This window comes from Puma concolor, chromosome C1 (assembly GCF_028749965.1).
Source record: "Puma concolor isolate L17-30 chromosome C1, mPumCon1.1.hap2, whole genome shotgun sequence".
Classification (NCBI taxonomy): Eukaryota; Metazoa; Chordata; class Mammalia; order Carnivora; family Felidae; genus Puma; species Puma concolor.
Window position 1 is genome coordinate 38,354,758 of NC_141674.1, and position 16,015 is coordinate 38,370,772.

At 35.0% G+C, this 16,015-nt stretch overlaps 1 protein-coding gene across 3 annotated transcripts in view; it reads right to left on the reverse strand.

Moving 5' to 3' along the window:
* Positions 1-16,015, reverse strand: part of SPATA6 (spermatogenesis associated 6) — a 151,605-nt gene that overhangs the window by 32,918 nt on the left and 102,672 nt on the right. Inside the window, exon 12 of one of the 3 annotated variants that reach the window (XM_086716922.1) lies at positions 13,690-13,719. The exons of the other annotated variants lie outside the window; for them this stretch is intronic. Coding sequence (XP_086573048.1) covers positions 13,705-13,719 — 15 coding nt within the window. The 3' untranslated portion in view covers positions 13,690-13,704. Of the gene's footprint in view, positions 1-13,689; positions 13,720-16,015 lie in introns of those variants that run through there. 3 annotated transcript variants of the gene reach the window in all.

Below are 16,015 nucleotides of genomic sequence, written 5' to 3' on the forward strand. Positions count from 1 at the left end.
ACAATTACTCCCCTCTGCTGTTGTAGCTTGAGAACAGCCATAAATAATACATAAGTAAATGGGTCTATCTATGTTCCAATTAAACTTTATTTAAAATTTAAAAGTCTGGAATTCACCAGTGGGCCATAGTTTGCTGACTCCTGCTATACAGTAATAAAAATGAAACACATGCATGTCACAAACATAATAATCAGCCAAAGAGACCAAATATAAAAGAATATATACCATATGATTCCACTTCTGAAATGTTCAAAAACACATAAAACTAGCCTATATGTTGTTAGATATTAGAATAGTAGGTTTCGTAGTGACTGAGAAGAGGCACCAGAGGCATTAGGCATTTCTGGGGGGCTAGTAATGTCATGTCTCTGACCTGGATGCTATTCACCCATGAGGGTTCACTTTTTATTATTTATTTATTTATTTATTTATTTATTTATTTATTTATTTATTTATTTATTTTTTAGAGCATGTATCAGAATTTTATTCCATTTTAAGGCTGAATAATATTCCATTGTTAGGACATTTTTTGATTATTCTTTTTTTTTCAATATATGAAATTTATTGTCAAATTGGTTTCCATACAACACCCAGTGCTCATCTCAAAAGATGCCCTCTTCAATACCCATCATCCACCCTTCCCTGCCTCCCACCCCCCATCAACCCTCAGTTTGTTCTCAGTTTTTAAGAGTCTCTTATGCTTTGGCTTTCTCCCACTCAAACCTCTTTTTCTTTTTTCCTTCCCCTCCCCCATGGATTTCTGTTAAGTTTCTCAGGGTCCACATAAGAGTGAAAACATATGGTATCTGTCTTTCTCTGTATGACTTATTTCACTTAGCATAACACTCTCCAGTTCCATCCACGTTGCTACAAAAGGCCATATTTCATTCTTTCTCATTGCCACGTAGTACTCCATTGTGTTTTTTAAAGACTCACTGTGCCATAAAACTTAGAATTAAAGTACATTATACTGAAATAAAATTTTAAAAATTACCTAGAAGAGCAGTACTAAAAAATCCATGGGAAACATCTGCAACAAAATTAAGGGACAAGATATTCCCATGAACCCAAAATATCAGGAGACATGCATAGATCTCCAGTAGATAATAGAGATGGTAACACCATCTGTTGAAATCAGAGGAAAGCATTGAGGCATCTGATAAACCAAATAACTTCAAAATAACAAAACGGAGTATTCACTCAAAAGGCTGGTTGGCCAATTTAAGAACAGAAACTGAAATTGGAAGAGGTTTTCTCACTTTCATAGTGATGAGTACAAAGGATTTACAATAAATTCTGAAGGAGCTGGAGCAGTGAGATCCATTAACTCTCAAAACTAACACTCCAAAGTCACCTTCCAAGATAAAACTTTACATTGAGTATAAACATTTGGAAAAAGAATACACATTGAACAGGGGAATAAAAGCAAAGGAAAGAAAAATTCTATATAAAAGTTGGGAAGAAAAAGAAAGCCAGGAAATCTCAGAAACTAAGCTGCCATGCTTATTCTAGAATAAATGATGAGACAGAAAAAAAAGAGCTCTCAAACTACATATTTAGAAAAGTTAATCTAAATCATGTATCTCTTTCTAAAAGTTCAAAATAATCATTATAAATGGTTTAAATTTCATAAAAAGCTTTAAGGGGGGTGGGGGGAGGCCAAATAAGATGCCCTCAATGAAAACATGCCAGAAGACATGTTCACAAAACAGATGGCAGGCAAATGTATTACCTGTATCCTCATAACTTGACAATTTGTCTTCCCAAGAGTAAATGATCTTATGAGAGAAAAAGACAGAAGCTTCAATGTCTTTTTGATCTAGCCTCAGAAGTCATACACTGTTATTTTTGCAACAGTCTATTGTTTACACAGATTAGCCCCATTCATGTGTGGTGGGAGGTAACTACACAGGGGTGGGAATACTAGTAGGCAAAAAATCACTGGTAGCCATCTAAAAGGTTTATTATAACCCAGAAGTAAAAGAACAAAGCTAAAAGTTCTTAAAAATAGTATATTTTAAGAAATCAGAAAAAAAATTTAATGAGATGATAAAAGTCAGAAAAATAAGAAATTAAACAGAAATAAGTTTGGAAAGGAAAAGTAAACTAGAAGATATATAAAAGTGAATGAATAATAATGTCATAAGAGAAAATGATGAAAAGGAAAAAATCATTTGATTTTAAGAAAAATAAAAGTATGAAAAGAATTTGAGACAGGGAAAAATACATATCATTTGCAAATAAGATCCAACATACATATAATGGAAGTTCCAGAAAGAAAGGTGAAAGAAAGAAAGAAAGAAAGAAAGAAAGAAAGAAAGAAAGAAAGAAAGAAAGAAAGAAAGAGAAAGAAAGAAAGAAAAAGAAAGAGGAGGAGAGGAGAGGATACAGGAGAGGAGAAGGAAACAGAATATATACAAAAAGTTATCATTTAAGAGAATATTCATAAAAATATTGAAAATATAACAAAAGACACATGATGTACAATGGAAAAAAATCAATCCAGAATAATCAACACCATCATGTATGCTGCTATTATTACTAACTTTAAAAATGAAGGGAAAAAAAAAACCCTGAATTTCCAGGCTAAAAAACCAAGTCACTCACAAAGGAAAGAAAATTGGATTTTAAGTAGATTTGGAAAACAAGATTCTGTATCACAATCAAGTAACATATTTATAATAAAGAAAATGTAAGCCAAGGATTTTTATATCTAGCCAAAGTAACTTTGAGGCATAAAGACTACAAACAAAATATTATCATGCAACTCAGGTGACATTTATCCCATGAGCCTTTCCTTAGTAATCTATTAGAGAATGAGTTTCAGACAACTAATTGGAGAAGACACTGCCATAAAAGAGTAAACATTAAGTATTTAGATGTAGAACTCTAAATGAAATATATAAAGGAGAGAATATAGTATATAATGGAATATATATATAATATAATGGAATGTGCTCTGAAAATGTAGATGAGTACAGTTGTGAAAAAGTGGAAAGCAGAAAATGTGGAAGGCATATGTAAAAAAATTCTTTAACTGTCTTCAATAATTATATCTTTGATGGTAATTTGCTATTTTTGTTCTGAGATCATTTTGTTAACAAAGTAAATAAGGACTTGGGTTAGATTCTAATTTTATTACCTTGAATGCATCTGAATTCATGACTCCTGGATTCCGGGATAAAGTCTAAATATCTTAGCCTGCCTTTCCATGATTTGGCCCAACAAGGACCTTCTGCTCTACCTGGATTATTCCTTACAATTTCCACATGGAGTTTTGTCTAAAAACATGCATTTCTGTACAGGACAGCCTGATAAGATTAAGTCACATTTACTCTTATTTTTTACTCTTATTTCTGCTATTTAAAGCATCTAGGCATTGGAATGGCTACACAGAGTGAGCAAGTGAGAGAGAATATGAATGAATCAGGAATTATGTGCCTGATGATGAAAGACATAGCATGACTCCACCTTTGCTTATATTTAAAAGGGATTTTTAAATAACTACATATTGTCATTTGTACTCAATGTGGCAATCACTGTGTTTAATTGTAATGTTTACTTTATTCAATGTACCTACTGATGTGGTTGGGTATTAATTTACTGTTTTCTATTTATCCTACCTATCCTATATTCTGTGTTTCCCTCTAGTACCTTATTTCTGTCAAAAGGCACTAGCGTCTAGAATTTTTAGATACACTAGCAAAAGGTCTGGGGTCTTTGTTGAAGTGATCTTACATTTTCTTGAATAAATGTGAAAATCAAAATGGTGGGTGTTTGCTACCTTTTTAACTAGATTTTATTTTCAACTGAATCGTTCCTGATCAGACTTTCATTAGCTTGTTTGAAATAAGTTCTCTTAATTTTTTAATGATTACCAAACTTCCAACACATTATGTTTTACCTCTCCTCTGTACTAATCAAATGTTTAGTGATTCATAAAGGACTTTTTCACGGTCTCAGAAGAGGTTGATATTTAAATAAAATCTTTGTGAAGTAAAAAAACAAAAAAAACACATCCTTTTTTTGTAGATTGTAAAATTCTTTGTGAGGTAAAAAAATAAAATTTAAAAACCCTGATATTTACTTTTAAGATGGTATATCTTTGTCTATGAGTATCCTTCAAGTAGGACCAAACTGTGTTTTGATCTGACCTGTGTCCAGAGTGTGGCCACAATGTCTACGTCTAGTATGTTGGTGTTTATTTGTTTCTGAACATGTATTCTGTTGACAGATCTTATATTTGCATATTTTACATGTTTATGTTTGGGCATATTATCAAACTAATGTGTGTCAGATTGTATTCTGTGTGTTTATTTCTGTAGATCTTAGTGGTTAAGGTCAAAGACTATTACTATTAATTTAGATTCAAATCTCGGTTCCAATCATCTTAAATGGCTACATGACCTTATACAAGTCACTCAACTTTTCTGAGCCTCAGCTCATCTTTAAAATAGTAATTACTTTGTAAGATTATTGTGATGATAAAATGGAATAACACATACAGAGTGCCTGGGACGTAGTGAACATTTAATAAACAGTTATTCCTATGTAATCAATTTATTTCTCTCTGGAAGAACAATGGCATTATTTATTTATGCTTTTTATTCTTATACTTAATCATATACTGTGCCACAGGTTTTTTTACTTTTATATTTATTTATTGGTTTATTAAATAATCATTGGATTATATAAGTTCCTTATGGGCAGGAAATCTGATTTCATGAAAAAGACCCCCAGTGCTGTGCATACTGCCAGACACACAGCATGCCGGTATTTGGTGGGAAAAGCTCGATTATAGCATATGAATTAACACAGGCGGAAAAATATGACTAATTTTAAGAGCTTGTGTTCAGGCCACTCTTAGTGTAAAGCAATTTAAGATATTGACATTAGTGCCCAGTTTAAGCCAACATGAGCAACTTTACTGCATATATATTGTTTTTGTTTAAAGGCATTAGGAAGCTGCTTAAACAGTGGTATGAACAGTGCCACTAGTACTTCTGAGAGAAGAGGTGAACTGAAGGTCTGCAGCTCTGCAGCTGGTGTTTTCCTGGGGGCATTTGTGTTCTGAGCATAGAACAAAAATGTTGGGAATCGATGCTTTGTTCAACCACAGGTCCACTCCTGGAGCACAAAGAAACCAGCAGGATTTTGGCAGTCTTACTATGCTAGATGTACAAAACTAAAAGCCTGAGAGGCCAAAATCCATTGAGACATGATGGGTGCAAAACCAAGCTAACTGTTCCCTCAAGACACTAGCAGAATGTGTGAAACAGTGTAGGATAAAAGGACAAAAAGCTAAGCAGAAAGTGTTTGAAAAGCAGAAGAGATTTTCTGCTGTCTTGCCTAAGAAGAATTATACATAGTACCCTTTGAGAGGGAAGGGCCTATAATCACACTAGTTCTCAGTTAAAAGCCCAAAGAGCTGAAATTAAGAACTTAAAACAATTGACCCTTGAACATGGGTTTGAGCTGTGTAGGTCCACTTATAATGCAGATTTTTTACAGTACTGTAAATCTATTTTCTCTTCCTTATGATTTTTTTTTGTTTGTTTTCTTAGTTAAGTTTCAGGGGAGTCAAAAAAGTTATATGTAGATTTCTGACTGTGTGAAGGGGGTGTGGTGCCTCTAATCCCCACATTGTTCAAGGATCAACCATAGTTTAACTTTTTATTTTTGAATATTTAGATATACAAAACAGTTGAAAGATAAAAGAGTTCTTATACACAGGAACTTCACCCCTCACCCAGGTTGTCTTAATGTTAACATCTTATGTAACCACCATTCATTTTGCAAAACTAAGACATTAACATTGGTACAGTAATGATCTAAACTGAAATTTTATTTGCATTGCACCAGTTTTGCCAGTGATGCACTTCTGTTCCAGGATCCAATACAGGATATCATGTTGCTTTTAGTCATTATTTCTCTATACTCTCTTCTAATCTGTGACAAGTTTCTGTCCTTCCTCGTTTCTTATGACCTTGACAGTTTGGAAGAGTACTGGTCAGGAATTTTGTAGGAAGTTTCTCAATTTGATTTTGTCTGATGTTTTTTCATGTTTAGGCCAGGGTTATGGGTTTTGAGGAACAACCCTTCACATTACCTGATATCAAGGAATACAGGATATCAGCATGAGTTAATGATTACTGATGTTAAACTCGATTACTTTGTAAACGTGGTGTCTTCCAGATATCTCCAAGTTACACTTTCTTTCTATTTTAAAAACAAATCATTAAGTTTAGCCCACCCCCAAAGGAAGAGGAATTAAGCCCCACCTCCTGGAGGGGGCAGTATCCTCAATTATTATTTACAAATCTTCTGTAAGGAAGATGTGTCCATTTTCATCCTTGGTCATTCATTGTTTCGCTTATGTCAATATATACTCATGGATATTTATTTTATTCTTTGGGTCATAATCCAAATATTGGCATTTATTTTGTTGCTCAAATTATTCTGACAACGGCCACAGGGACTTAAGATTGGCTCCTGTGTTCTTCTTATATGCCCCTATTCTCCTCACTCACTCCCCTCAGCCTTTTCTTTTTTTAAGCAATTCCTCACTTCCCATACTACAAGATGTTCCATCCTAATCTTGTGTTTTCCCTGTCCTAGCCCCAGAATCAGCTATTTCTCTAAGAGCCCTGATAACTTTTATTGAGTGTAGGTATTTAGAAACCAACATCTGGAAGCTGGGTGTGCTCACTGCTATTGGATTGTCACTCCTTTTAGGCCCTTTTGGAGGGCAAAACTAGGAACCATGGATGTGTATTAACCCAAATATACAATCAGCTCTGTATTTCTGAACCAATCTCTCTATATATATTAAAATAAACATGAATTAAACTGTTATTTTAGACAACAAATAACATCATGTAGTTCATTCCACCCCTCACCCACCTTGTTTCTTTGTCACTTATTTTCTGACACTGAAAAACCTGGCTGTCTTTATCTATGATATATTTACTTACTTGTCCAACTCTCATATATATATGTAAAGTCTTTTCATAATTGCTAATCCAATATCCTGTATAAAACACACTTATCTAGTAAAATGGGGGTTAGCAAACTTCAACTCCCAGGCTAATTCTGACCCTTTGTCTGTTTTGGTAAGGCCTTAAGATAAAAGTAATTTTTACCTTTAAAAAAATTTTTTAAATGTAAATCCAAGTTAGTTAACATATAGTGTAATAATGGTTTCAGGAGAAGAATTTAGTGGTTCATCACTTACATATAATACCTAATGCTCATCCCAACAAGTGCCCTCCTTAATGCCCATTACCCATTTAGCCCATACCCCTACCCAACACCCCTCCAGCAACCTTCAGTTTGTTCTCTGTATTTAAGTCTCTTATGGTTTGCCTCCCTCTCTCTTTTTATCTTATTCTTCCTTCCCTTCCCATGTTCATCTTGTTTCTTAAATTCCACATGAATGAAATCATACGATACCTATCTTTCTCCAACTGACTTTTTTCGCTTAACATAATACATTCTAGTTCCATCCAGGTTGTTGCAGATGGCAAGATTTCATTCTTTTTGATCGCTGAGTAATAGGCCGTTGTATATATACACCAAATCTTCATCCACTCATCAGTTGATGGACATTTGGGCTCTTTGCATTATTTGACTATTATTGATAGTGCTGCTATAAACATTGGGGTGCATGTGCCCCTTTGAATCAGCACTCCTGTATCCTTTGGACAAATTCCTAGTAGTGCAATTGCTAGATAACAGGGTAGTTCTATTTAATTTTTTGAGGAACCTCCATACTATTCTCCAGAGTGGCTGCAGCAGTTTGCATTCCTACCAGCAGTGCAAAAAGTATTTCCTTTTCTCCACATCCCTGCCAATACCTATTGTTTCCTGAATTGTTCATTTTAGCCACGCTGACAGGTGTGAGGTGGTATCTCACTGTGATTTTGATTTGTATTTCCCTGATGATGAGTGATGTCAACACATTTCCATGTGTCTGTCTGCCATATGGATGTCTTCTTTGTCTGTTCATGTCTTCTGCCCATTGCTTCACTGGATTATTTGTTTTTTGGGTGTTGAGTTGGATAAGTTCTTTATAGATCTTCAATATTAACTCTTTATCCAATGTCACTTGCAAATATTGTCTCCCATTCTGTTGGTTGCCTTTTAGTTGATTGTTTCCTTCACTATGCAGAAGACTTCAATCTTGATGAAGTCCCAATAGTTAATGCTTTTGTTTCCCTTGCCTCTGGAGACATGTCCAATAAGAAGATGCTGTGGCCGAGGTCACAGAGGTTGTTGCCTGTTTTCCCCTCTAGGATTTTGATGGTTTCCTGTCTTAAATTTAGGTCTTTCATCCATTTTGAGTTTATTTTTGTGTATGGTATAAGAAAGTGGCCCAGGTTCATTCTTCTGCATGTTGCTGTCCAGTTTTCCTAACACCATTTACTAAATAGATTGTCTTTTTTCCACTGGATATACTTTCCTGCTTTGTCAAAGATTAGTTGGCCATACATTTATGGGTCCATTTCCGGGTTCTCTATTCTGTTCCATTCATCTTTGTGTCTTTTCTTATGCCAGTACCATACTGTCTTGATGATTACAGCTTTGTAATACAGCTTGAAGTCTGGAATTGTGATGCCTCCAGCTTTGGTTTTCTTTTTAAACACTACGTTGGCTATTCAGGGTCTTTTCTGGTCCCATACAAATTTTAGAATTTTTGTGCTAGCCTGTGAAGAATGCTGGTGCTATTTTTATAGAGATTGCATTGAATGTGTACATTGCTTTGGGTAGTATTGACATTTTAACAGTATTTGTTCTTCCGATCCATAAGCATGGAATGTCTTTCCATTTCTTTATGTCTTCTTCAATTTCTTTCATAAGCTTTATATAGTTTTGAGTACAGATCTTTTACCTCTTTGGTTAGGCTTATTCCTAGGTTATTTTATTTTATTTTTTTTTAAAAAAGGTTTTTTTAATGTTTATTTATTATTGAGAGACAGAAAGAGACAGAGCATGAGCATGGGAAGGGCAGAGAGAGGAGACACAGAATTTGAAGGAGGCTCCAGGCTCTGAGCTGTCAGCACAGAGCCCAACATGAGGCTCAAACCCAACAAACCCCAAGATCATGACCTGAGCCAAAGTCAGATGCTTAACCAACTGAGCCACCCAGGTGCCCCTCCTAGGTTATTTTATGGTTTTTTTGGTGCAATTGTAAATGGGACCAATTCCTTGATTTCTCTTGCTGCTGCTTAATTACTGGTGTATATAAATGCAACCGATTTCTGTACACTGATTTTATATCCTGCAACTTTGCTGAATTCATGTATCAGTTCTAACAATTTTTGGTGTAGTCTTTTGGGATTTCCATGTAGATTATCATGTTGTCTGGGAAGAGTGAAAGTTTGACTTCTTCCTGGCCAGTCTGTATGCCTTTTATTTCTTTTTGTTGTCTGATTGCTGAGGCCAGGACTTCCATAACTATGTTGAACAACACTGGTGAGAGTAGACAACCCTGTCGTGTTCCTGACCTTAGCAGGAAAGCTCTCAGTTTTTCCCCATTGAGGGTGATATTAGCTGTCAGTATTTTGTATATGGCCCTTATGATCTAGAGGTATATTCCTTCTATCCCTACTTTCTTAATTTTTACCTTTTTAAATGGGAGGGGGAGAGGTTTCATGAATATCATATGAAATTCACATTTTAGTGCACATGGATAAAGTTTTACTGAAATACAGACACATTCACCTGTTTACCTATTGCCTATGTGTGCTTTAGTGCTACAACAGCAGAACTGAGTTGTGTGACAGGGACCCTATGGTACCAAAAATATTTACTCTCTGGCTCTTTGCAGAAAATGTTTGCAAATCCCTGCAAAAGAATATAGTAATTAGTTCTTTTTTTATCTGTAGCCTCACAGCTTTTTTTTTTTTTTTTTCAACGTTTATTTATTTTTGGGACAGAGAGAGACAGAGCATGAACGGGGGAGGGGCAGAGAGAAAGGGAGACACAGAATCGGAAACAGGCTCCAGGCTCTGAGCCATCAGCCCAGAGCCTGATGCGGGGCTCAAACTCACGGATCGCGAGATCGTGACCTGGCTGAAGTCGGACGCTTAACCGACTGCGCCACCCAGGCGCCCAACAGCTTTTTTATTTAGCAAACTGAATTTAAGACTCTCCATGTTGTTGTATGAATTTATAGCTCACTCTTTTTTATTGCTGAGTTATATTCCCCATTGAGTGGCTGTACCATAGTTTGTTCATCATTTGCTTTTGAGGAGCATATAGATTGTTTCTAATTTGGGATAATTATGAATAAATTTTCTATAAACATTCACATATAGGTCTTTGTGTGAATGTAAGTTTTCAGTTAATTTGGGTAAACACTTTAAAGTAGGATTGCTAGGTCATATAAGTGTATTTAACCTTATACAAAACTGCCAAACTATCCTGTAGCTGTATCATTGGGCATTCCCACTAGCACTGAATGAGAATTCCTGTTGCTCCATATCCTTGACAGCATTTACTAGTCTAAGTTTTTTTGGGTTTTTGCTTCAGTTTAACAATTCTAATTATTAAACTGCAGGTATCTCACTGCAGTTTTAATTTGCATTTTAAATAATGTTTAAAAAACTTATTTTGAGAGAAAGAGGGCACATTAGTGGGGAAAGGGCAGAGAGAGAGGGGGAGAATCCAAGCTGACAGTGCAGAGCCCAATCTGGGGCTCGATCCCATGAACTGTGAGATAATGACCAGAGATGAAACCAAAAGTCCAAAACATAACCTACTGAGCCACCCAGGCACCCTTTAATTTGTATTTCTATGACTATCGAGCATCTTTTCATATGTTTATTTAGTGAAATGTATGTTCAGATATATTGACCATTTTAAATTGAGTTCTTTATTTTCTTATTACGGAGTTTGAAGAAGATTTTTTTTTTTTAATTCTGGATGCAAGTCCTTAATCATAGATGTGATTTGAAAATATTTTCATCCAGACTGTGGCTTGTCATTCTATTCTCTTTAACAGTAACTTTCACAGACCAAACATTTTTAATTTTAATGAAGTTTAATTTATCAATTTTTTTAATGGGTGTGTTTGGAGTCATATCTTAAAAGTAATTTCCAAATATGAATAATTAGATTTTCTACCATGTTTTAGGTTTCTGATCTATTTTCAAATGTGTATTTTTATAATCCAGAACCACGCATTGAAAAGACAACAAATGCAAAGTCTCTGTTTTACTGACTCTGCACTTTTACCAAAACTCAGTTGACAATATTTATGCGGATCTTCTTCTGGCGTATGTATTCTGTTCTTTTGACATGTGTGTCTACTATTTAGTCAATACCATACTGTCTTCACTGTTGTGCTTTACAGTAAGTCTTTTTAAAAAATTTTTTTAATGTTTTGTTTTTTTTTTTTTTCCCCGAGACAGAGCATGAGCAGGGGAGGGGCAGAAAGAGAGGGAGACACAGAATCTGAAGCAGACTCCAGGCTCTGAGCTGTCAGCACAAAGCCCAATGCAAGGCTCACATTCACAAACTGTAAGATCATGACCTGAGTTGAAGTCTAATGCTCAACCAACTGAGCCACCCAGGCACCCCTGCTTTACAGTAAGTCTTAGAATTAGGTAGTGGGTCCTCCAATTTTGTTCTTCTTCAGAACTGTTTTTGGTTTCTCAATTTCCTTTGCCCTTCTATACACAATTTAGAATCAGCTTGTCAATTTCTATTAAAAAGTTTGATAGGGTTTTGATTATGATTGAACTGAATCCAGAGATCAAATTGAGGAAAACTGACATCTTCATTTTGAGTTCTCCAATCTGTGAACATGGGCTATATCTCCACTTAGTTCTATCTTCTTTGATTGCTGTCAACAGCATTATGTAGTTTTCAGAATGCAAACACTGAACATATTTTGTTAGAATTATACATAAACACTTGAATTTTAATGCTATTGTAAGTGGTATGGATTTTCTAATTTAAAATACCAATTATTCATTGCTGGTATATAGGGAAAAAATGGGCTTTCTTTGTATTTTGTGATCTTGCTAAACTTACTTTTTAATTCTGGGAGCTTTCCTGGAGATCCTGTGGAATTTCCTGCAAAACCATATCCTCTGCAAACATAAGGTTTTTTTTTCTTACTTTCCAACCTATATCCATTTCATTTCCTTTTCCTTCCTGCATTGTCTAAGACTCCCATTATGATGTTAAATGAATGGTAAGAGAGGGCATCCTTGTTTCTGAATTTAGGGGAAAATATTCAGTCTTTCATCCATAAGCATAACGTTAGTTGTAGGTTTTCAAAGATGCTCTTTATTAGGTTGAGGAAGTTCCCTTCTACCTCAACTTTACTGAGACTTTTTATCAAGAACAGAGCTGGATTTTGTTGGATACTTTTTCTGTGCTTATTGAAATGACATACAGAAGAAATAAGCTTTTTCTTATCTACCCTGTCAATAGGATGAATTTATATTGCATTTCTAGAATGAGACCACTTGATTACGATGTACTTTCATTTTTATATACTGCTAGATTTGATCTGCTAATACGTTGTTGAGGATTTCTGCATATATGTTCATGAAGATTTTGGTCCATATTTTTCTTTTCTTATTATGTCATTGACACTAGGGTAAATGTTGACCTCATAAAATGACTTAGGAAGTTTTCCTCCTTCTACTTTCTGTCTCATAAGACTAGTATTATGTTTTCCTTAAAGGTTTGGTAGAATTCACCAGAGAAACCACCTGGGCCTGGTGTTTTCTTTTATGTAAGATTCTTAACTTCAAATTCAATTTATTTAATAGATATATAACTATTGAGATTATCTATTTCTTCTTGAGTTAGTTTTGGTATTTTATGCCTCTCAAAAAATTCTTGAAAGTTAATGTCTTTCAAAAAGTTTCAAATAGTTTTAACATCAATGTAACCACGGAAGACAGGATTACCAAACTAGAGGATGTTTCTTTTTTTTTAATTTTTTTTTAATGTTTGTTTATGTTTGAGAGACAGAGAGAGACAGAGTGTGAGCAGGTGAGGGGCAGAGAGAGAGGGAGACACAGAATCTGAAGCAGGCTCCAGGCTCCAAGCTGTCAGCACAGAGCCCGACACGGGGCTCAGACTCACGAACTGTGAGATCATGACATGAGCGAAGTCGGACGTTTAACCAACTGAGCCACCCAGATGCCCCACTAGAGGACATTTCTAAAGAAAATATCAAACTAGAGAGAGAGAGAGGAAAAGAAAAAAGAATTAAAAATATCAAAATAGGCATAAGATATATATGAGATACAGTCTAAAAATCTTATATAACTGGGAGTCCAGAGGAACGGGAAACAGATAATGGGGCAGAAGCAATGTTGAAAGAAATAACGGCTACAGGTTTTCTAAAACTGATGAAAAATATCAACCTACAAATTTAGGAAGCTCTGAAAACTTAACATAGATTAACCCAAGAATACCACATCTAGGTATATAATGGTAAAATTACTAAACACAAAGTGGAAGAGTGAATTTTAAATATAACGGGAGTAGGAGGAGAAATACCTACATTACTTCAAAAGCGTAGGAGCTGACTTTTCAAGACATAAAAGAAGCCAGATGATGATGGAATAGCTTCTTTAAAATGACAAAGAGGGTTGCCTGGGTGGCTCAGTGGGTTTGGATCCTGGAGCCTGCTTTGGATTCTGTGTCTCCCTGTCTCTCTCTTTGCCTCTCCCCCACTCACGCTGTCTCTCTCTGAAAAATAAATGTTAAAAAAATAAATAAATAAATAAAAGAGAAGAAAATAACTACCAACCTAGAGTTTTATATCCAGTAAAACCATCCCACATAAAAGTGAAAACGAGATGTTTTCAAACAAAATCAGAATTCACAGCCAGGAGAATGTCATGAAAGAAGTATTAAAGGATGCTCTTTAGGCAGAAGGAAAATGACTCTAGAATCCATATGGGAACATGGAATTGCAGGAAAGAATGAAGAATAATAGAACAGATAAATAAGTGATTAGTATGAATAAACATCATATAAACAAAATTAATTTCTTGTGTGTTTTATACATGTAGAATTAAAGTACAAAATTAAAATGCAAAAAAATGAAAAAAAGGGGACGGGTTAAATGTTTTTAGGCCCCAATACTGGTAGGGAGGTCAACAAAAAATAATTTGTCAAGTGTGCAAGCTGAAATCTCCAGGGCAGCCAGTAATAGAAGAGTTAGAAAATGAATTAACAAGTTAATAAAAAGGAAAATAAGTTATAAAAATGCTTGCTAATTCCAACCAAAGACAATCAATCTACATAAATATCCTAGATTTTAATTCTTCAAAAACAAAAACAAAACGTGCTACTCACAATATATACACTTTAAATACAATGATAAAAAGAAAAAAAGAAAAAAATATATACCATTCATAGACTAGCCAAAATAAAGCCATTCTAACTATACAAATATCAGATAAAACGTACTACCCTCAAGCAAGGAGATGAATAGGGGCATTCACAATAAAAGGCTCTTATCACAGTCTGAAGTCTATATCCAACCAATGACACAGCTTCAAAATACATAAAATTAATAAAACTAGAAAGAAATGTGGAGGCTTAAACCTTTCTTGGGATTTGAGATCTATCTACCATGATACAGAAAAAATAATTTTAACCAGAACATACATTTAAATGTGAAAAAAAAAAACCAAAAACCCATTAGAGGAAAACATAGGAGAAAGTCTCGAAGTACACAAAATTTCTAAAAATGCTGATCAACAAATTAAAAATAATGAAATAGATTCATTAGGATCAAGAATTTTTTTTCATCAAAGATGTCACTAGGAAAATAAAAATATGAGGCATAGAGTGAGAAAAGACAATTACAAAATATATATCTAAGAATTCATATCAAGGATCTATGTGGAACTCTGAACAAAAAACCAAAAGGAGACAATTCAGTACAAAAATTCACAAATAACCTGAACAAGCATTCACAAAAGAGAATATCCAATGGCCAATAAACATATACATTAGTCATCAGGAAATAGCAAATTAATACCATTATATGATAAACTACCTCTTACCAAATGCCAAAAGGAAAACTCACATAAGCACATACACACACACACATCAATCAAGTAGCAGTGAGGATGTGCAGCAAGTACAACTCTCACACACAAGTAGTTAAAATCACTTGAAAAATTCTTTTGACAGCACCTTCTAGGGCTGAGTGTACACATAGCCCATGATTGGGCAATTCCAAATAAGAATACATACTCAATACAATGATACCTTCATTGCATCATTGTATTCTATATACGCATCAAGGTATACATACAATGCTTATAGCAGCTTTATAAGAGCCCAAACCAGAAACAACCCAAATGTCCATTAACAGAGGAATGAATAAATCAACAGTAGTAGCTTCATAAAATAAAATACTGTATAGCAGCAAAAGTGAAGAACTGTTTCTAAATATAACAAGATGTCTGTAGCGCACGATAGTCTGAATTGCAAAATCAAAGTGAAACAAGTCAGAGAAAAAAGTACGTACTGAAGGATGTCACTTATATAAAGATTAAAACACATAAGACTAATCTTGCCATTAGAACTTAGGATAATGTTTACCCTTGAAGTGGCAGCAGCTAAGAGGAAATGCGAGAGACAGGAAATGTCAGATTCCCAACATGACACTCATGATAAATGATTGTTTTTTAAACTGCTGGAACAGGGGCGCCTGGGTGGCGCAGTCGGTTAAGCGTCCGACTTCAGCCAGGTCACGATCTCGCGGTCCGGAGTTCGAGCCCCGCGTCGGGCTCTGGGCTTAATGGCTCAGAGCCTGGAGCCTGTTTCCGATTCTGTGTCTCCCTCTCTCTCTGCCCCTACCCCGTTCATGCTCTGTCTCTCTCTGTCCCAAAAATAAATTAACGTTGGAAAAAAAAAAAAAAATTAAACTGCTGGAACAAAAAAATCACAAAAAGAATGCACTGTAATTATTTCCCAGCTGCCCGTCATATATATGTTTATTTGTCTTACCTCAGAAAATATTCTC